The sequence below is a fragment of the Sminthopsis crassicaudata genome, chromosome 3 (genome assembly GCF_048593235.1).
Source record: "Sminthopsis crassicaudata isolate SCR6 chromosome 3, ASM4859323v1, whole genome shotgun sequence".
NCBI classification, from domain to species: domain Eukaryota; kingdom Metazoa; phylum Chordata; class Mammalia; order Dasyuromorphia; family Dasyuridae; genus Sminthopsis; species Sminthopsis crassicaudata.
Genome location: NC_133619.1, coordinates 521,667,631 through 521,691,001, shown reverse-complemented (window position 1 = coordinate 521,691,001; position 23,371 = coordinate 521,667,631). Strand labels below are relative to the sequence as shown.

The 23,371-nt window shown below is 39.6% G+C and overlaps 1 protein-coding gene across 1 annotated transcript in view; it reads left to right on the top strand.

The window, feature by feature from the left end:
- The window catches only part of ZBTB16 (zinc finger and BTB domain containing 16), a 244,531-nt gene that overhangs the window by 139,405 nt on the left and 81,755 nt on the right, over positions 1–23,371 (top strand). The window contains exon 4 of the mRNA XM_074304216.1: positions 23,121–23,207. Coding sequence (XP_074160317.1) covers positions 23,121–23,207 — 87 coding nt within the window. The remainder of the gene's footprint in view (positions 1–23,120; positions 23,208–23,371) is intronic.

Sequence of the window (23,371 nt, the reverse complement as noted above, 5' to 3'; positions counted from 1 at the left end):
TTATCATTCCCATTTTATAGATGAGGCAAATAGGTTAAGTGCCTTGCCCAGGATCACACCTCTAATAAGTGTCCAAAATTAGATTTGAATTTAGGTCTTCCTAACTTGGGGCCTAAGCACTCTATCTACCTTTCTATCTGGCTGAGTACCTGACATATAGTAGTAACTTAATAAATTCTTGTGAAATTGAATTATTGAATTAACTGCAATTAGATCTTATCTTATGTTTAAAGTTGACTTGGGAAGGAGAAATTTATCACTTTCCACCATCACTATTACAAATCTTAACTCATCTTTCACTGCTGATCATTTTTTCTAGAGAACTAACCTAAATTTCTCATGTTGTAATACAAGCTTTTTGATGGAGAGCAGTGGTCAGAGCGAGGACCAGTTATTTCTATATTCTTCCCAGCACTTGAACATTGCTCTTGGTTGTATATGAAAATAGTCTTTTCCCTTGTTAGCATGGTTTTGAATCTTCCCATCTATTATATAGACAGCAGACTAACATATTTACATGGATAGTCATGCTTTTAACTTTCCAAAGCATTTTACATACATCATCCTGCAACCTTCCCAGCATCCAACTAGGTAGTTATGCAGCTGTTATTAGCATTTCAGATAAAGGCCCAGACATGGATAGAAGAGAGCACTGGCCTCTGAGAAAACTGGGGTTCAAGTTAGACCTCTTGACACATATTGGCTTTGTGTCTCTGGACAAATTATTTAACTAATGCAAACCTCAGGCATCTCTCAATTGCTGAGCAGATGCTGATTTGCATTGGTGAAGGGAATTTCTGTACTAATTTCTACACTAGTGCAATTGTTTACACTAATTCCAGATGCTAGTCAACAACCCCAAGCATATTGAGGTCTAGAAAGGTTAACAGATTTACTCTAAACTGTGCATCTAGTAAATGTCAGAGGTGAGATTTGAACTCAGATTTCTGCTGACCTCCAATCCAGTTTTCCCTTCCATATAATCCCTCAAAATAAATATCTATTTGCTAGGTAGTAACAGCAGAGAAAGTGCTAGGGCTAGGCAGGAAAACTTGAGTTCAAATCTGATCTCAGACACTTATTAGCTGTTTGACTTTAACTGCCTCAGTTTCTTCATCTGTAAAATGAACTGGAGGAAGAAATGGTAAACCATTCCATGATCTTTGCCAGGGGTCACATAGAGTCAGACATAACTGAACAATAATAAAATATACCCTGAAGAATGGACGTTCTTATATTTTAAACATATGTGCCTTTATGTAAACTCATATTAAAAAACAACACTTGATTTTGAATTTTGGGCCGATACCTTCTCCTGTGTACTCTGAAATGCTGGCTTCCTTGGGTATTTGGGCAGGATTCAAAGTCCAAGAGAGTATTAGACTCTCCAAGAAGTCTACTGGCCCTCCCACTACCCTCATCACTCTGAGGAAGGTCTGTTTGCAAATGCCCATTCCGAACCAACATTCTGAAAGGTTTATGTGGGAGAAGAGTAACCAACAGTGTATTTTCTATACACACCAAATTCTCAGGTCTTCTAATTATAGCAAACAAACCTTTCTGTTTCCAAGCTGCAATTTGAATGTCATTTTAGTTGTCAGATATACTTTAATAATGCTGGAGCCGTAATGCAAAGAAACAGTTCTCTGACAGACTGCGGGCCTGGGGTGAGCTGGAAAAAAATTAAAAGACAAAAGGTTTAGAGCTGAGGGTTGGGGAGGAAACAGGGGAATGAGTGCTAGGAAGGGGTGTTCAGTCTGTAGGGCTCTCTTTTCTGCTTTGTAAATGAAGAGTCTTAAATTAAGGTTTCTGAATTTTGAGTCTGAAAATGTCAGTGCTGTACTTGTAATATAACACCTCAATTATGGTGTAGGGGGTAAGAAAGCAAGGCTCGGAAACCCCTGTAAGGTTCTTTAAGCCCCACAGCCAGAGCCACAATTAAGGTTTCAGAAACACCAAAGGCAAAAGCCAATGAGTGTCATTTTTAACCAGTTAGAACATTTTACTACTTCCTAACATCAGAAGCGCTCAGTCCTCAATAAAGTGATTAAACTGAATGGGTGTTGGGGAGTATTATTAGGTGGAGAGGGGCTAAAAATAGAAATGCTCTTGTTTTCTGAAAACCCTGGCAGTCCCAAAGGGGACTGGAAGCCTTGAGGTGCCATTGAGCTGGGGGTGGGAGGAGAGAAGAGGGAGAAAAGGGGGGAAGGAAGGGGGAGGTGGAGCTGTCCATCAAATAGATTTAAGGATTTTCTTATTGGTGATATAGTCCAGCAAATCGGGCCCCTTCCTATTTCATCTTTCTTCTCCCTCTGCTGTCTATCCTACACAAATGACACATACCTGGTATCTTCCTTTTGAAATGAGTTTGAAGTGTTTGAGAGTGCTCACTGGTGGGTGAGAGGGCTATATATTTCACAGCTCCAGCCTGGGAAGCCTTTCCCGTGGATGAGTAGAGGTAGGTTGTTGTAGGGAGGTCACTTAGGAAGAACCTTCCTTTTTTTTTGGTGCTTGCTGCTGTGGTAGGAGGGAATGATGGACTCCAAGATCGAGTCCTGCCCTAGATACTTAGTAGCTGGGGAAGTCATTATTAACCTCTGTTTGCTTATTTGTAAAATGGAACCAATAATAGCATTTATTCCAGCATGGTTGTGAGAAGCAAAGAAATAGTTTGTGGGAAGTACTTTGAAAATTTTAAAGCACTATGTAAATGTTAGATGTTCTTTGTTAATATGGTAATGATAGAGTGGATCAGAGAATCTGCAAAAGGTGTTAAATTGGAAGCCAGCAGACCTGGGTTCAAATTCTGTCCCCACCACTAATGAGCTCTGTAGCACTAGGCAAATATTTGTTCTCCTTCAGTCATTTATTTGAAAAAAAAAGTTTGAAAAAATAAAAAAAATAAAGAGTTCCTTCTACAGAAGGCTTTCCTTGGTCCCTTCAGCTGCTAGTTTTCCTCCCTTCTAGTCTTATGTCCCTGGTTATTGGAATGTCCTCTCCTCCATTAAAGTGGGAACCCCTTGAGGGCAGGGATCATGTTTTTGTCTTTCTTTGTATGTTCATCACTCAGCACAGTGCCTAGAATACAGTTCATGCTTAATAAATGCTTGTCACTTGGGGGGGGGGAAAGTGAGTTAAACTCTTCCTGATCCCATCTGGGGTTTTCTTGGCAAAGATACTAGAATGGTGCCATTTTCTTCTCCAGTTCATTTTACAGATGAGGAAACTGAGGCAAACAAGATTAAGTGACTTGCCCAAGGTCATATTGCTATTCAGCATCTGAAGGTAGATTTGAACTCAGATCTTCCTGGCCTAGCCCCCTATCCACTGTGCCACCTTGATGCCCAAGTAAATGGGTAAATAACTTTATCTCAAATGCAGGAGTTGCCATAAGTTGACTTCTAGGATCTCTACTAGTTCTAAATCTATGACCCTATGATCCTCTCCTTTCATAATTCTCCTGAGGTTGAAGGATTTCAACCGATAGGAACCCTAGAGATTATTATGTTTAAACCTTTTGTTTTATTTTATTTTAAAGATGAAGAAATGGTGTCCCTACAAAGTGATTAATATTAATTATTATTATTAATAAGATCACTTAGGTCAGCAGACTCCAAAGCTTTGCCTTCCTACTTATGTTGTAGTAGATTACATGTTGAAAAATAGTCTTCGTTATTATGATAGTTAACAATTCTTTCTGGTTAATAGTCAAGGACTCTTAGTTTTTATCCTTAAAATTTCTCTCAAAACACATCAATCCATTTTCCAAATCCTTTTTAAAAATGTGCCTTGCTTTGACCAATAATTCTGCTGTCCCTGCAGGTAAGTCATCATTCTAAAGACTGGTTATGCTATAGGACATAAGTTTTATAGCTAGATGAGTTATGAGCTCAAGGACTTAAAATCTATGTGGAAGTTGACTTTATTTTGTCTTTTTTGTTGTTTTCCCACAGTGTAGGGCACATAGAAACTGTTTAATAAATCTTTGTTTACTCAACAAGTAAATATTAGTCATTTTATTTTACCAAAACAGTTCATAATTCTTTTTGTTTACCTCTCTGTTGTTAATAAAAAAAAAAACTATAATAAATATGTATTTTTTAAATCTAAGGAAAATGAAAGGACTAATATAAATATGTTGTTGAGTTGTTTTAGTCATGTCCTTTTCATTGTGACCCCATTTTAGAATTTTCTTGGCAGAGATAGTGGAGTGGTTTGCCATTTCCTTCTCTAGCTTGTATTATGAGATGAGCAAACTGAGGCAAGCAGGATTAAGTGAGTGCTGAGAGTCACAACACTGATAAAAGTGTAGAAGGCCAGATTTGGACTCATGTAGACAAATCTTCCTGGTTCTAATCCTGATTCTCAATCCACTGTGTCATCTAGCTGGTTTCAGGTTAATTTGGGGGTTTACCAACTTTAATTTTAGCAGCATTGTTTCCTCTGTTGAACTTTACATTTCTGAACCCATGTCTCCTTGATATGGAGATGGAATATTTTTCTTTCCTCGCTCGTAATGTTGTCTGCTAAAAGTAGGTCCTCAGCATAGATGGGAATAGGTTCCTAGGAACCCTATTTCTCTTTCTCCTAGTTTCTTACATGCTCTATTCATTCTATTCAGTGATCATGGTCTCATTTTTCTTACTATTATGCATCTGCCTATATTTTACCTGCTTGTGTTGTAAGTACCTCGAGGGCACATGCTGTCTTATTTATCTTTTCTTCTTCTCTAGTGACTAGCGTAATGAATTCCATCTAGTAATAATAATAATAACTCATATTTATATAACACTTTTAAGATTATAAAGCCCTTTCCTCAGGCAGCCTAGAGAGCATAAATGTTATTATAATATTTTAGAGATGATGAGGGTGGGAAAGACTCAGAGGGATTCCTTGATATTCCCAGAATCATATTCTTGGTAAGTAGCATTGCCAGGATTTGAACCCAAATCTTTTCATTCAATATTGGATAAATGATTGAATGGGCAGCTAAGTGATAAAATAGAACACTGGGTTTGGAGCTAGGGAGACTCATTTTCATGAATTCAAATCCAGCCTGAGATACTTGTAGCTGTGCTATCCTGGGCAAGTCAACCTGTTTGCCTCAGTTTCCTTTTCTGTAAAATTGAACCAGAGAAGGAAATGGCAAATCATTCTGGTATCTTTGCTAAGAAAATCCCAAATGGGGTCATACAAGTCTAACATGACGGAAACAACTGAACTATATAGCATATGGCGGAACATGGAATCTGAACTGCCTTTGAGAGTTGTCTAACCACTAATGAGCATGTTGCCTTAAGGCGCTCTGGCCCTGGTTGTCCACTGTTCTTAGTATTCACAATTTGTCTTCTGCTGCCCCATATGGGGCACTGGTTAGTAATTACGCTACTGGACAGGGTCACCACCAAGCATTAGCCACATACAGAATGACCAGTCTCCAGCCCTGGGGACTAGAATTGATGTGTGCTGGGGATTTCTTTGCTCTTATGTTTCCATGGCCTGTGAGAGTATTTCCTTTTGGAATAAGAGATGCTCCATTTTGGGGGTTAGGGAGAAGGAAGCAGATGCCATCAGCTGGCTGTTCTCATGAGGTATATAGCAGTTGTGTTGTTGATCACCAGTTTGGAGCTCTGAGTAGTTTTCTGCTCCTTGATTCAAGTGTGATCTCTTAGTGACATTTGGTCTTTACTTTCTGTCAATAAAAGAAAAATAAAAAGGAAGAAAAGTTAATCCTAGAACCTCACAACTAATGTAAGCGACTCATCTTGTTTAGTCTCTTAAACTGATAAGAAATTCCCTCTGTAGCTTTCCTAACCTTACCTAAGAGGTCTCTAGTGATGGGACCTCACTTATTCTAATTTTGGTCAGCTCTAATTGAAAGAGTTTTTTTTCCTTCTTTATGTTGAGCTATAACCTATCTGTCAGCAGTTCCTACCTGTTGTTTCTAGGTTTTCCTCCCTGGGAACAGTGCAGAACAAACATTTATTTCACATGGCATTCCTTCAGGTACTTAGGCTAGCAGTTGTAACTTCTCTAAATGTTTTCTTCTCTTGACCCAACATCATTGTTCTTTGGGGAGGAAGCAGGAGAAGTGAGCCAGGAGGGCATTCGGGTAATATTCATCAAGGACCTAATTCTGACTCTTGAAAATATGCAAAATGTAAGAATAGTGATTGGTGGGCAAGTCGGAAATGAGAGGGATTCTCATTCTGCATAAATCTTTTCCAAACTAGGGATAAACTGGAGAAAGATAACTCCAAAGACATTAGGAATAGCTTGGGCTGGGATGGAGGAATGAGGGGTTCCTAGTGTTGTTATATGTAGGAGCTATTTTTCTTTCTCCAAAGCTTTGAGATTACTGGGACAATGTGAGGGTGGGATTGAGAAGAAAGAAATAGGAAAAAGAGAAGCTAATGTCACTATTCAGGGGCATTGCTATTGAAGCTATTTTCCTGCCAACTGAGAGAGAGGGAGAGGGAGAGGGAGAGGGAGTGAGAGAGAGAGAGGGAGAGGGAGAGGGAGAGGGAGTAGGAGAGGGAGTGAAAGAGGGAGAGGGAGTGAGAGAGAAAGAGGGAGTGAGAGAGGGAGAGAGGGAGAGGGAGTGGGAGAGGGAGAGGGAGTGAGAGAGAAAGAGGGAGTGAGAGAGGGAGAGAGGGAGAGGGAGGGAGAGAGGGAGATTGGAGATACATGCCAATTAAGTTATAGATCAGTTCGGCAAACTTTCCTTTCCTGCTTTGTGCAAGTAAATACAATTATGAAAATGACTTAGTTGCTTCCCTCAAGGAACTTTTATTCTACCTGGGATAATAAGAGGCCAGAGCAGATGTTATTATTATACAGGTCAATCAATAAATATTAATCACCTACTATATGCTGGATATTGTCCTAAGCACTGGGAACAGAAAGAGGAAAATGACAATTCCTGCTTTCATGGGACTTACAATCTAACATAGGAAACAACATATATTAAGTATATACAAAGTATATACAGCATAAATAAGAAATAAGTGGAAGATGGAAGGCATTAGAATCAAGACAGATTAGAAAAGACTATAGAAGATAGGATTTTGTAACATTGTAACACAGTATAACACAATATTTAATAAAAGTAGCTTAGAGAGATTCCAAGCAAGAGCATGTTATGAGAAATTAAAGAAAACAAAAGCACATGTAACTGGGGAAATCAGAAAAGTCCCTATGGAAGAGATGGCACTTGAAAGGGAAAGCTTGAAGAAAGGATAAGATTTCAGCAGAGATGAGTTGGAGTCCATCCCAGGCAAAATGGACATACACAAAGCCCTGGTCAAAGGGAAGAACAGGAAGAGATGTGGGTAGTCTGGTTTGTTTGGGATGAAAGGGATTAGTTTATACATACATATTCATACCTATATGTATGTGGATTCACATCCATATATCATATGTATGTATCTGTTTGTATTTTATACAAACATATCTACACATATCTACATATCTATATCTAAAAAGGGAGGTTGAGCCAAAGTGAAAGGCTAGGTGGTGTTCTTGTGCTGGGAAGGAGATATAGTCACAGGTGTGTATTAGGAAGATTATTTTAGCAAATGTGAGTGATGGATTTGGGAAAGCTTGGACCACTAGCAAGGAGACTGGACAGAAGGTTATAATTAGAATCCCAACTTGACATGGATTAACTTGGTCTATAGCCCAAATTCACCTATCAGATCTTTACATAAGGTAGCTCTGAGAAGTCTAAATAGCATGATTTAATGTCTCCTATATTCTATATCAGTGTCTGCAGCTGGAAAATGAAAGAATTTCTCCAAAATTTAGGTTTAGTGTCTCTAATTATCTTGACATTGAAAGTGCTTTGAAATAAAGGGCCAATGTAAATTTGAGGAATTAATAAAATTCACCAGATCGTTTGATAGAATTGGAGTTCAGTAGGAAGAAGAGGTCAAAGAACCAGGACTTTTAGGCAAATTAGTTGTCCCACAACCATCATTATTTTCATCTTCTCTCTTACCAAAGAACCAACCATTGTTAAGGATGCAAGATTATAGTCTGTTAAGGACTATATTACACAATTTAGTAATTTTACAGATTTATGGGTGTAAATCTCTATCAATCTCCTTTACTTAAATCTTATGAGTCTAAGGAAATTGTCCTTTGAAGAAAACAAGTCTTTTTGCATCAACCTGTATTCTTAAAGTTTTTTCAACATTGATGAAAAATACTCTTACTCTGCCATGCTTCAATACCAAGATTTTAGTCATTATCATTTTAATTTCCTTTGGTTCTGACTTTTGATCTTCTAGAGAGCCTAGAATTTCCATAGCATTTTGCTTTCCACATGGAATAAAGTGTTTACTACTTCGATGGTACTTTTGCATGAGATGAGAGATCTAAATTCTATTTAAAAAAAAAGATTTATTACAAACTTAATACTTAAGCATCATTATAACTATGTTTAGAATATAACAGTAATGTAACATCACTGTAATATTAAACATCACTATATATAATTCAACATGTTTTCAATTATATAATGTACATTTAAGAAAATTAATTTTGTAACTGTGTTTAGTTTAGCTTTGTAAGCCTCCATTTATCTTTATTTTTTCTTTCAAATGGTCATATTTGCTTTGTTCTTTTTTCTTTTTTCTTTTCTTCCTTTCTTTTTTGCTTTGTGTTATTTAATAAAATGTTTTTCTCTTTTTATTCCTCATGCTTGTCAGTCTTAGTTATAGTATTCCAGCCATTCCCTTGTTCTTGAACATTTAGGTTACTGCCAGGTTTTTGCAATTACAGGTAATGCTGCTATAAAGATCCTTTGATTATATAGTTTCTTTTTGTTATTGCTTTCCAAGGATGTAACGAGCTGTTGTCTCTAGAAGCTGCTGGATCGCTTTCTGGGAAGAGATCTGCTGTGTCTACTCAAATCTCTCAGACAGATTCTTCTTCCTGTAACGAACCGTTGTCTCCAGGCAGTTGCTGTTAACTCTTGTCCAAAGAAGTGACTTCCCTTCCTGCAGAGAGCCCCGTCAAGCCTGATGCAATTCAGAGTCTTCTCTTGAATCCTGGCTCTGAATCTCCTCCAGCTCTTATCCTTCTCCAGGCCGATCTGCTCTCTGCGCCCATTGCTGTCTCTTTTTATCCTCCCAGAGAATGGGCGTGGGATAATGCAAGGGCTTCTGGGAAGAACCACCCCAGCCAATGAGCTTGCCCCCTCTATCAAGGAAACCTGAGTTCTCACCTTGTAATTGTCCAGAAAACCTGAATTCTCACCTTGTCACCATCCAGACAACCTCAGTTCTCACCTAGTAATCCCAACACAAGGACATTTTTTCCTTCAAGTTTGCAGTTTCCCCCAATAGTGAATGACTAGACCCATTTCTCTACAACCCTACTAGCAATAAGTTTCTTTGCTTTTGATTATTCTTGCCAGTTTGATTGGTCTGAGTTGACACCTTAATATTGTTTTGATTTTCATTATTCATTATTGAGACCGAATGTTTTTCAAGTCATTATTTACAATTTGTTTCCTCTTCAGAAAATTGTCTGTTCTTACCTTTTGATTATTCCTTATTGCCCAGGGATTGCTCAAACTCCAGCTTTCTCAGCTCTTGAGTGAAATATGGCCTTGGCTTGGCTTTGCTTGTTGCATCTGTACATTTTTTTTTTGTGGTTTTGAAAGTTCCCCATCCCTCTCCATCTATTGGAAGAGTAGCAAGCAACCTTTCTTTACATTTTGAACTAGAAAAATCATAAAAACAAGTCTAGGGTTAGTTCCTTATTTTACAGGTGATAAAACTGAGGCCTCAGGAGATAAAATAATTTTTTGAGGATTATCCTTGGCAAATTAATGACAGCTTAAATTCAAACTCAGGTCTCTTTGTTTATAAGCCAATGTTGTGTCTGCCGTGTCATGTTGTTTACTTGGAAAGCCTTTTTGAATGCATAGGGGCTTGAGTCTGTTTTAATCTTCTGAGGTCATTTCATTCATTCTCCTGCATGATAGTCCCTCTTTCTATGCAGGCCAATGGGATTTGTGTTGCCTGGAAATATTTTCCCAGCCTATTTCTCCCTCCCCCAAAGGAGGAAAAAAATGTTTGGATTATCATTGCATCCCTCATGGTCCTATAATTTGTATTTTTATAGTCATTTGAAATTTGATATCACCTTGTATCCTCCTTCCACACTGCTTCTTCTATATAATAGCTACTGAATAAATGTTTGTTGAATTTGTTAATTTGAAATGTGAATGAAATAAATGAGGTGAAAGAGGGAGAGAGAGATGTGCTGATTTTGGTTAAGCATTAATAATTCAAACTAGAAAAGAGGGGAATTGATATGGATAATTCAAAAACCATTTGTTTAGCTTTGGAATGTATCATATATGTTTCTTTTCCCTCTCTCCTGGCCAGAAAGTTTACCTTTCTAATTGCATTTGTTTGAAATAATTTGCCCCAAGATGAGTTTGCATTTACTGATCACTCACTGCCTGGGTGACAGAGACTTGACAGCATGGGACTGAAAATTAGCTGTGAATAATTGTGACTTAATTGTGTCTCAAACGAAGAGTGGTCATTTTTCTCTCCCTAGTCAGTTTGTTGAATTCAGAGATATTTATGGGAGGATTAATGGTAGCCTGCTCTGCCTTAGACATTGCTGAGTTGTATCTTGAAAGGAAGGTAAGGACTGTGTGAGGTAGAAATAAAGAGGGAATTCCAAACATGCACATACTCATGCATATGGCTGCACACGCACAGATGTATATACATATACACACGTGTTTGTATGTTGTCTCTCCTGAAGAACTTTTTAAGAGTAGAGACTTTCATTGTCTCTTAGTGCCTAGGACAGTGCCTGGCATGTAGAAAGTAATTAGTAACTTTGTTAATTGTTGGTGTATATAATGTCTTTATTGAACATAAAATAGTTATGATTCCTTTCTACTTCTAGCTACTGTAAGAGACATAACAGGAGAAAGAGAAGGGCTTGAGCCAGTATGAAGAAAGATGTATCTTGGAAAGATTTGAACTGGTGAAATTGATCAGAAGTTAAATTTAGGAGAAATTGAGGAAAATTTTAAGGAAAAATTTGAAATCTCCAGGCCTAAATTCACATTTTACTTTTGAGTAGAAAAAAAGTGGGATCAAGAATGATTTGGAACTAAGATGATTAAAGAATAGAACTCAAAGGATTAAGTCCAGAAGGAAAAGAAGAAGGTAGTTGGCAAGATGAAATAAGGAAAGTAAGAAAAGAAAAGTGAAACAATTAGAGAATAAAGCAAGCTTTTAGGGTGGATTAGTGGGTAAGTGGAATTTGTTTAAAAAAAAAAAAAAGAATCTGGTTTGAGGTTGTGGAGGAAGATTGCCAATGTGCATACCCCAAGTTATAATACCAGAAAGAATGACAACAAAAAAAAAGGAAGAAAAATGAAGATACTCAAGAGATTCACAGGAGACAAGATCCAAGAGAGGAGCCAGAAATAAAAATCATGGTCTCAACAAAAAAGGAGCTGGAGGTCCTAATGCCAGATGGCCAACCACATGGCTATTCTCTAGATTTGGTAGGTTGAAGAAATCCGGTGTGCTTAGCCCAGAGAAGAGAAGGTTAAAGAGGATATGACAGTTGTCCCCAAATACTTGAGGAGAGATCCTAGGAGAGATTAAATTTGTCTTGCTTGGCCCCAGAAGGCAGCCACACTGGAAGTTGTAAAGAGCTCAGTTTAGGTTTGCTATCTGGGGGGGGAGGGGAGTGAAGCTTCCTAACAATTAGGGCGGCTTCCCTACTTGGAGACTTCCAAGCAGATGTTGGACCATTATTTGTTGATGTGTTATAGTGGGGGTTCCTGCATCAGATTTTATATCCTTCCAGGTTTGGGGATTCTGAGCCCGTCCCCCCTTCCCGGGAGCCTCCTTAAAGTGCTCCTTCCCCTCGCCAAGGGTGTCTCAGCTCTGTGCTGGCAGGGAGCACCGATCATTCCTCCATGGGGGGAGAACTTTGATCGTGCTTTTACTGGTCACCTAGGGCTTGTGTGTTGACAGTGAGGAGTGGTTGTGTTGGGTGTGTGTGTGTGTTTGTGTCTCTAATGCACTCACGCTCGAGCAGGCAACCTTTCCCAACCCTTCTTGTATCTCGAGCTGTCCGGTAAGAAGTCCCAAGCTGGGGAGAGGGCTCCCCCGCCTAGTTCCCCCTCCAGCAAAATAGAGAGGAGCTGAAGGAGGAGGACCGAGGGCAGCAGTGACTCTGCAGAATCCCACCAAGTGGAAAAACTGAGCCCACCCTGCCAGGACCAACGAGCCGGCTCAGCGTGACCTTTATAAGGCAGGGACGAGGAACCAGCTCTCATAAACACCGACGCCTCCAAGCCTCCCTCTCCAACACAGCTGACATCTTGCCAGACATCAGGGCCTCAGCCCTTATCCAGGCCATGGTGGGGACTGAGCTCCCCTGCAAAGCATTTAGATGCCCCAGTGCAAGCTCCTGACAGCCCTCTTGCCCCCGGTCCAGGGCTGAGACTTCAGTGACTCTGGGCCTCTCCAGGACAGGATCCTAAACACTCATCAGCAAATGCCTCTCAGCTTTACCTGTGTCTGCTACCAAAACCAGACTCAGAGCCATCCCTCCCTCCTCCTGTGCGACTTATTGGAGAAGAGTGACTTTGTACCATTTACACAATCAATCAGTTCACCTTTAGGCTTAATAACATCTTCTTCATACTCCCTCCTAACTTTTCTTTTTTTCCTTCTGCTGGGAATATGTTTATGTTACAGAGAGATCCTTATGTCTGTTCCCATAACTGATGTCTTCAAGTTTCCAAAGCGTTTAATTGTGTGTGTGTGTGTGTGTGTGTGTGTGTGTGTGTGTGTGTGTATAAAGAAGGAAAGAGAGACAGACAGAGGAATGGAGAAAGAGAGGGAGGGAAGAAGGAAGAAGAAAGGAAGGGAGAGATAGAGGGAGGAAAGGAGAGAGAAAAAGGGAGGGAGGGAGAAAAGAAGGGGAGCCAGGGAGGGAGAGCGAGAGCGAGAGCGGGAGAGGAAGGGAGGGAGGGAAGGAGGAGAGAGAGAGAGAGAGAGAGAGAGAGAGAGAGAGAGAGAGAGAGAGAGAGAGAGAGAGAGAGAGAGAGAGAGGGAGAGAGAGAGATGGGGGGGGAGAGAGATGGGGGGGGAGAGAGACAGAGAAAGAGAGAGAGAGAGAGAGAGAGAGAGAGAGAGAGGGGGGGGGGGGGGAGGGAGGGAGGGAGAGGGAAGGGGAAGAAAGACAGAAAGAAACATGGAGAGACACACAGGACAGAGATACAAAGGAGAGAGAGACTCAGAGACAGAGTCGAGAGAGACACAGAGAGAGACAGCGACCCAACCAGAGATGGAGAGATAGATAAACGAGAGACACAGAGACATATACACAGAGGGAAGAGGGAAGCAGGGAGAGAGAACAGCCAGGTAAGCCTCTGAATGGACCCCTTCTCCCTCTCCCTCCTCTTCTGTTCCCTCCTTCCTCCTCTCCTCTAGCACATATCTACTTGAGTGAAAGAACACGCAGTGCTGGCCTTTGAAATTGGCAGGCAGCATACTGTTCTCTGTCTGATAAGAGGTACTGTAAATAAAACTGTACACCGTGGCCTGTTGTAAAATGCCCCGTGTCTGTACTCATTGTTCTGAGAGCTCATGCTTTTTTTGGGTCTGCTGTTTTGGTACACGCTGTACTTCCTTATGTAAGCAGGCATGCATATCTCATCAGAACATTCAAGATGTTTATTTTAAAATCTCAAGGAATTAAACATACACACACACACACACACACACACACACACACACACACACACACACACACACACACACACACAATCACCCAGCATTAGATGCTAGCAGAGGTCAGATTTTTTTTTTTCTGGGGAGGTTGGCTTGAGACACTTCTTTAGCTTTTGTTTGAATTGCTTCAGAGGGGCTGCCTCTCCTCACTGGGCGTCAGACACCCCTCCAGCCTAGCTATGCCTCCCTGTTGTTGCCCCTCCCTGTTCCTGAATAAGGGAGACAGGTAGAAATGACTAATTATGACTTCCGATCTAGCTGAGATCTCAATGTTCTGATCCAGTATTCTTCATTTTAGAAATGAAAACACTGAAGCTCACTCAGGTAAATTGGCTTGTTTGTGCATCTGGTCCAGCTGGGAGAGTCCAGTTCTCCTTTTGTATTGGGAGGCATCAGCAAAGGAATGGGGAGTGCTAGCCATTGCGCTCACCAGCTCTGCTAAAAATGGATTTCACTTTCTGAATCATCATGGATTTCTATAGATCCTTATATTTTATTCTCATAACTGATGCCTTCCAAGTTTCCAAAGCATTTAATTCTCTGTGTTCATGTACACTCATACACTGTGCAATGTACATATACAATCTATACATACGTGTGTGTGTATATATATTATATATATAATTTTAATCTCTCAATAATAATACTTGTAAGACAGGCACTATAGTAACGTAATTCCCATTATTTGGATATAAAAACCAAATGATTTGAGATCATAGATTTAAAGTTTGAAGGGACCCTATAGGTCAATCTAACCCTCTTAGTTTTCAAATGAGGAAACTGAGCTGCCTAGGGCCACGCGTAGATTCAAACCGGACTTCGAATCTAGCACTCTTATCGAACTTTCTCATCCTGTGTCCTCCATCCATTCTATCCACAGAAGTATAGGGATTGATGGAATGGGGACAGGGTGTGCTAGGCCCACACATCCATGAGATCAGGTTTTGGAATCAGAGCATTTTAGGTGGATGGGAATCACTTTCTAGAGATCTCTATAGTTGGTTTTATGGAAAAGAAACTTCCATGACTTCATTCAGCTAGGCATTCCCTTATTCAGTGGAGAGAGAAGGAATCTTCTGTCTCCTTTTATCAATGTGGATGTTGACATGCAGACCAGTGGTGATTAGCATGGGGTCCTGTGGTCAGTCAGTGATGGAGCCAGAACTGGGCCAGTGACCTCCCCACTAGAGTCAATTTACAGGGTCACATGGAAGGAACATTAAATGCTTGATGAGTAATTGTTAGCCATATCAGGGAAGGGCTGGGGAGATGAACTACTAAGAGAACCCTGCTTGGTTCAAGGGAGAGGGAGATAGCCCCGGTTCCCAATTCCCCCTTCCTTATCATACTTTAGAAGCTGTCTTGGGTTCTAGCCAAGGACCAGGCCATTTTTTTAAAGGGCAGTGGAAGGCCTTGAACTGGACAAAGGAGAGACTCTAACACCCCCTAGGGGTCATTTGGGCAGTGCTCTGAGTAGTAGGGATTGTCTTCCTTATCCCAGGCTAATTGGCTGAATAAACCTATATAGATGTTTGGGTTGGCTTTGTGGCTATAGTTGACTTCTCACTGCTCACATTGGGAGACTTATTGAAAGGTATCTGCTGGTGTACTTCACTTTGCACAACTGGGTGGACTCATCAACCCAAGTTAGAAGGAATCTCAGAAGCTACTTAGCCACACAGAAGTCTCCAAATAAATTGAATCTTAGTTATTTGAATCACATTTCAAGTATACAAAAAGGATGCCTGAGATGAATCTTTTTTTTTTTTTTTTTTTTTTTTACCAGAAAGAATACTTTACAAGTAAGGTAAAGCTTATCCCTTGCTTACTATGAGGAAATTCACATTTTTAGTTATATGATTTTCTTAATTTTATTTCATAGGGGCTAAACATTCTAATTTCCTTTTCTTTGGTCTTTGTATAAGGAAATGGTAATATTCAATCTGTAAAATATCTTTCTTGCACATGTCTATGTGTATGTGGTATGTGTGTATATTATATATGTGTGTGTGCATATATGTGTATATATAATATAGTGAGGTATGATAATACTCTGGATTTTTTTTGATAAGTGGGATTAGGTATGTTCTGTGCTACCCCAGAAGGAAAAATATTGTGAGCAATGAATGGAAATTATCAATAGGCAGATTTTAGTTCAACATTAGGAAGTTTTTATTTAATTAAATTAAAGGGGTCCAGCAGTCCAGTTGGCAGATTCAGGAACTTTCTCTTATTATTGTTGTGATGGTGGTAGTTGTTGTTTTTGATGATGATGATGATGACGACGACAACTTCACCATCACTGGAGGTCTACAGGTAAGAGGGAGACTGATGACATTCATGACTTGGATAGGGTTTGACTGGACAACCTGTAAGACTCCTTCTAACTCTCAAGATTCCATAGGTTAGAATCTAGAGACAGAAAAAGACTTTCATAAATCTTGGCTGTTCCATGCTTAAACAGTTTTGGAAAGATAAATGTCTTTTCCTTTCTTTCCCTTCAAAATCGGCAAAGGAAGACTCCTCGTTGGAAAATGACTTGTGTATGGTATGGGTGAGGTTATTAGATAATAGTTCCATATTTTTTTTCTTTCCTTGCGGGACATTGATAATTTGTAGAACATCCAGAAAAGGTCAGTCAGGACAATAAGGCCTCGAGACTTCCATCTGAACATCATTCGAAATATCAAGCAATATTTAATGAGCATCTTATCTCTATCATCAAAAATTTGAAGGGCTCTTACTTGGAAGAAGAATAAAGAGGAAATTAGTTTGTTTCATTTGTCCTCAGAATGTAGATGGAGAAATGGTAAGAAGTGCCAGAATGTTTAATAACTAATAACCAGAATTGTCCAAAAATGCAGTGAGTTGCCCGGTAATGGTTTCTCCTGGGAGATCTTTGAGAAAAGGTTGAGGCTTCCCCTGATTCATATCCAGCAGTTCTGTGCAGCTCTCTCCAAAGAATAGATATTTCTATCTAGATGAGGTGATAACTTCCTTTCTCCCAGTCTCTATGAAGATGGTATCTAGTAGGGACCTGCCCTGTCATCTAATAGAGCTGGCCAGGTATTGCCAGTCCAATTGTGACATCCCCAGACCCACTAGTTTATTTTATTGGAACTGACAAGCTCTGGCAAGAGTGTTTCCCAAGACAAATGGAAGTAACATTTTATATAGACAACATGTAGTGCCCTGATAGGGAGGAGATCTCTGAGAAGGAAAAAGGTAACAATTCTGGGGAAAAAGATGCATTTAGTTCACTACTCCTGAGTTCTAGAAATGGCAGAGAAAGGAGAGAGCTATAGTTTAGAAAGGGGCGATGATGCAAAACTCATTGCCCATACCCTTTGCCCATCCATACAGAGGGAAGTGAAGGGAATAAGCATTTATTAAGCACCTGCTTTGTCAGGCACTGACATTTGTCAAATCACAAATATTACTTCATTTGCTACACTACCCAGGTTGGAGTTTTTTGTCATTTAGAATTTTTGATACATTTTCTTCCAGAGCATTCAACCTCTTCCTGCCTGCTTTGACCACAGAAAAAAACAGACCTCTTGTGTCCCTTAGCCTGAGAAAATCAGGCTTATGATTGAAATTAGAATTGGGGAATGATGTTGGAGAGAGTTTCCCTCTGCTCCACCCCAACATTTGGATGATGTCCCTTGGTGGGATAGGAAGGACATAGAGATATCTCTCTGAGTTATGTCCTTGGATCTCTGCCGGCCCCAGGATGGGAGTATGAAAGCCCTACATGGGCGGAGGGGGAGGTGGGAGGCTGCCTCCATGTCCATATGTACAATTCTGTTCAGCTGTCAGGACCTCCCTCCTCCCCTCCCTCCTTCCTTTCCCCATTGATGTTTTATAAATGTATTAGCAGCTGAATGATGTCACCGTAATGCATTTTGGGAATAGCCATGTGGTTTATACACACTTGAGTTGTTTTGAATGCAAACCTGACATCATACTGAAGGCAGCAGTGAACAACATATGCACAGTAAACAGGCAGAGACTGTCTTATTGATTAACAGATGAGACCTCTATTATCGATCAAAGCTTGGCGAGAAAATTTATCACTTTTAATTTCAGGGCTGCCAAATATTTCTGCCTCTGAGCCAGCCGTTAAGAAGACAATTTAAAGGCGAATAGATCCTTTCTGAGAGAAGATGGAACTCCATCTCTAGCTCTTCGGCTCCTTTTGTTTCTGACTGCCCCTCTCTTGCATTTTGGTTGACCCCTGGACTGGGGGAGAGGAAACTATAATTTCCACATGCAGGAGTATACAGCAAAGCTCCTACCAGAGTCTTGATATGGGGATGGGTGGGGAGGAGAAGAAATTCTGGTAAATGAGGGACCAGTAGCATTGAGTAAGCAGACAACACCTTCATACACCCATCTAGATTTCTTGTCTGAATCTAGCCAGGTGCAGTAATAGGGCACATCCCAACCTTTATTTCCTGCTTTTCTCATTCTTTCTCTACCTTTGTCATTTCAATTAGAAATCTACTATAATGGCTGTTTTCCAAGAACTCATTCCCTGATCCTTGCTGCCCACATCTCTCTGATCCATACTGTAATATTGGTTCCTATCGTTCAGTTTGGGGGCATGAGTTGTAGTGGATATTATCTGACCACCCTCCTTCCTACTCTGCCATCTTTCTAAAAGACATAGTGAGAACTTGAAAAACAGAAGAAAAGAGTATTGTTAAAAGCTACTCCATTCCAAATCTGTTGAAAGCCATTGACAGCTAATGAGACAGGGGACACCTTCTTTCTGTAGTAGAGCAATCATTTCATCCAGCTTTTCTCAGAGGCTAGCTCTGATTTTTTTTTCCCCTGTTTAAGCAGCCCCACTTATTGGGTCACTTGGGATTTCTATTGCAAACTGATGAAAAATAGCCTTGGCTCAGGTCTATATATAAACATGAATTGGAACTGCTTTGGCATTTCCCATTCTGTGGAAAGTTTCTTGGCTTTTTTCTAGTTGTCAATATAAGAGCTTTGCACACCAAGCATTGAGCCCCTAGTTTCAGAATGGATTTTGATAATTAAAGATAATTCTTGTTATCTTACATATAGCAATTTACTTGTAGCTTTATATATAGAATTCTAGGAGGTCATAGGGTTCAAACCCCTTGCCTCCAGGTAGAAATTAGGCTCAACTACCCCCAAAAGTCAAAATCTTTCTTATTTATAAAATCTTATTTCTTACTTATTAAGAATCTTATTTTTACTTACATTTCTCCATTAAAAAAAAAAAGAGATTTCCAGGTTTTCTGGAATGACCAGACTAATGTCTTAGCAAACCTTTTACACCTAATTCTGGTTATCTTATAATTTAAGCTAGTTTCTGTTCAATTCAGTAAACATTTATTGAGCACTTGCTACTGCAGGAGATGAAAAGACTTGAGACATAGCCACTACCCTCAAGGGGCTTACATTTACCTTCAATCTTTGCACTGATCATGTTTTATTATATTCATTGCTATCTATCTATCTATCTATCTATCTATCTATCTATCTATCTATCTATCAATCATTCTTAAATCTCTTGCTAGATTGTAAACATCATGAGAACAGGGATTTTATACCCAATGTCTGCCATTTTTCCTTGCTAATTGAGGTACATGGTATCTGCTGAATGGAATTTAATCTTGTTTCTTCTTCTCCAGGCCTCTGTATTTTAATACATGCTATACTCCCTGCCAAGAATGACTTCTGCCTTCTATCTTTTTTTCCAATTGATGTCCTTTTTCCTCCACTCTCAGGAGTACTACCTCTTCCATGATACTTTCCTCATCCCCCTTAGCTGGCAATATTTTTCATTCTATGAGTCTCTCTGAATACACCGACCTTTTTTGTTCACTTAAGTTTTCTAACTTTAGTAGCTTATTTGCTAGAGGTAAGATGCCTTTGGGGGCAAGGGCTCTTATTTTATTCTTTGTGAACCTTAAACCACTGCATAAATATTTGTTGGTGAGTCCTTTTATTAATATCTGACTCTTGGTGACCACATTTGTTTGGTTTTTTTTGTTTGTTTGTTTTTACCAAGACAGAGTAGTTTGCCATTTTCTTCTCCAGCTTATTTTACGGAAGAGGAAATTGAGACAAAGTTGATTAAGTGACTTGCTCAGGGTCACACAGCTAGTAAGTGTCTGAAGCTGGGTTTGAACTCAGGAAGATCAGGGTTCCTGATTCCAGGCCCAGCACTCTGGATGCCTACATAAATATTAACGATCATTATTGTTATTATTATGGTTATCGTTATCATGATATTTATTGCCTCACCTATATCAAATGCTTAATCTGTTAACTACAACAAGTCAATTAATATTGATAAATCACTTGCTGTTTGCACAGCCCTGTGCTTAGGTATTCAATTTAGTAGAGGAATGAGGTCTAAATCATTGTCCCTTAAAAGGTAACACATGGTAAATCATAGGATTTGGGCCTAGAAAGGATATTAATTAAGTCAGAGGGTTCAAAATAAAATACTTTGTGAGAACTGTGGTATGTGGTTGTCATTGACAGGAGATTAAGAACAGTTTCATGAAGGAGGTAACATTTGGTTTGGATTTTAAAGGACAGATTAAGATTTAAAGAAGAGGAAGAGAAAGATGCCTCTAGTCACAGCCAGTGGTGTTGGACAAAAGTCCAGAGCTAAGACAATGCCGGGAGTCCATAGAGGAATGACCAGTTTGGTTTGGATAGGGGATCGTTAAGCAGGGTAGTGACATAATTGATTCTATGAGTCTATTGGCCGTGTGATTGATAGCAGTGGGCAGAGACTGGAAGCGGACAGACTTTGTTAGGAGGTTGTTGCAGTATAGATGGCAATATGTTAAAGTAATGGCAATGGAGAAGGGAGGAGGCCAAAGGGAGAGATGTTATGAAGTTGGAATTTACAGGACTTGATGGAGAAGGAAATGGCAAACCGCTCCAGCATTTTTGCCAAGAAAACCCCAAATGGGGTGACGGAGAGCTGGACAGGACTGAAAAACAACCAACTGATAAAGTTGAAATAAAATCTCTGTTTGGGAGTGGCCATGTAAATACATTGGTTTTATTTTGTGGAACAGTTGGCCAGCACATATTTATTACACATTTTAACCCTATGCTAGGCACTGTAGGACATATAGAAATCTATGACATGAGGCCATTCAATGTCTAGGATCTTAAAGAAAAGAGCCTGGGGTTAGGGAGGCAGCTGGAGTAACAGTAAGAACCAAGGGACCACTGTAGGGACCATAGGAGTAGAAAAGAAGGGAATGAATCTGGGGGACATTTGAAGAAAAGCCATGTTTGGACAGATGACGTATCTGATGGCCTGTTATAGATTTGAAGACTATTAATCAAATAGCACAGGGGACATTGGCCACGCCCATGTGATAATGTTGTTAGATGCCCTCCTGTCAGTAGCTCCTGGTTTTCTGAGTTATAATTTGAGGATATTTGGAGGGGAAGGAGGAAGTTTCCTCCTTGTGCACTCCTTTCCTCTAAGGCAGCTGGGTGGTGCAGTGGCTAGAGCAACAGGTCTGGAGTCGGGAAAACTCACCTTCTGAGTTCAGATCTGACCTCAGTCACTTAATAACTGTGTGATTCTGGGAAAGTTATTTAACTCTGCCTCATTTTCCTCATCTGTAAAAGAAGCTGAAGAAGGAAATAGCAAAATCACTGCATTATCTTTGCCAAGAAAACTCCAAATGGGGTCATGAAGAATTGGATACAACTCTAAGCCTTGCCCCCATATACCTATTGAAGGGCCTTCTTGTTCCTTTGTTCTTTCTTGGTTACCCATCTGGACAAGTGTCTTATTATTCTGGATGAAAGGTTAAGATGCAGATAGATTTCTGAGTCCCTTCTAGAGATAGGTCCTGAGAGAGAGCTTTAATAAGGACTAAAATAAGCTTAAAATGTCTGTCAGCACATCAGAGCCATGTGCAGCTTGTCCCTGTGGTCCCATGCACTCATTCATTTGATAAATAATTGTTAAATGCTTATTATGTTCATTATACTGAAAGATTTACAATGATTTTAGATCTTTAAAAAAGATTGCTGAAAGATTTTACTATTATTAGGTATTAAGATATGGTAGTCACTACACTGAACTAAGTTAGAAAAATTGGCTTTTTTCTCAGTTTTGCCATTGCCTGACTCTGTGACTTCATCAGCAAGTCATTTAATTTCACTGGCCCTGTTTTCTCATTTACAGAATGAAGGAGTTGGACTAAGTGATCCTTGAAATCTTTTTTTCAGCTTTAACCTTCAATAATAGTTAAATAATAGTAATGATGGTAGTGGTAGTAATTAGCATTTATTTTTTATTTGTTTGTTTTGCTTTAAAGTTTACAAAACACTTTATTAATATTATCTTATTTTATCCTCACCATGGCTCTATGAGATAGGTGCTTTTTTAAATTTCCATTTAATGATGAGGAAACTGAGGCACACAGACCAATTGACTTTCCAAGAGTCACTCAGCCAATTCAGGTTTTTCTGACTTTAGGTCCAGAACTAAATTACCAGTAATTTAGAAAAAAGAGAAAATAAAAACTAAATAACTCCAATTCTGAGATTCTTCGTAGAGATTCAGTCTGCTGAACTGTGAGCCCCATTTAACCAAGTAGACATGGGAATTAAAAATAGTGCATCATGACATGGCTCTTCTCAACAATGAGATGATCTTATGATGAAGAGAGCCATTTGCATCCAGAGAGAGCACAGTGGGAACTGAATGTGGACCACAATATAGTATTTTCATTTTTGTTGTTGTTGTTTGCTTGCATTTTATTTTCTTTCTCAATTTTTTTCCTTTTTTATCTGGTATTTCTTGTGCAACATGATATTTGTGGAAATATGTGTAGAAGAATTGTACATGTTTGACATATATTGAGTTACTTGCCATCTAGAAAAGGGAGTGGGGGGAAGGAAGGGAAAAAATTTGGAATACAAGGTGTTATATATGTTGAAAATTATCCATGCATATATTTTGAAAATAAAAAGCCTTAATGAAAATATTTTAAATGGTGCATCATATGAATTTAAGGTAAATATTGGTTCCTTAAGGATGAATGTTGAAAATTATCCATGAATATGTTTTGAAAATAAAAAGCCTTCATAAATTTTTTTAAAATGGCACACCATAAGAATTTAAGGTAGATATGGGTTCCTTAATTCATCCAAGATACTGGTACCCCATTTTCAGAAGCTACTCCTGCTACAGGAAGTGGTCAGCAGTACCATTCTGTGCTTCTCCTTGCTGACCCTGTCAATGGGCCCTGGATTCCCGGTGGTGTCTGCTGTAATTCACTTTCCCTTTCTTTGCAGCTGGTGCCAAAGCCTTCGTCTGTGATCAGTGTGGGGCCCAATTCTCCAAGGAGGATGCGCTGGAGACACACAGACAGACACACACAGGTGAGTTGACATCTCTGCGCTTCTGCAGGGACGGCCTTGGTGGATCTTCCCAGCATCCAGTCCAACAAGTGTGACTTCAGAGAGTAGGGAATGATGTCTCTTGTCTTCCCCCACTTTGGCCTTGACTTTGCCTTGGTCCCCTCGCATCTTGGGAATACCCTTGA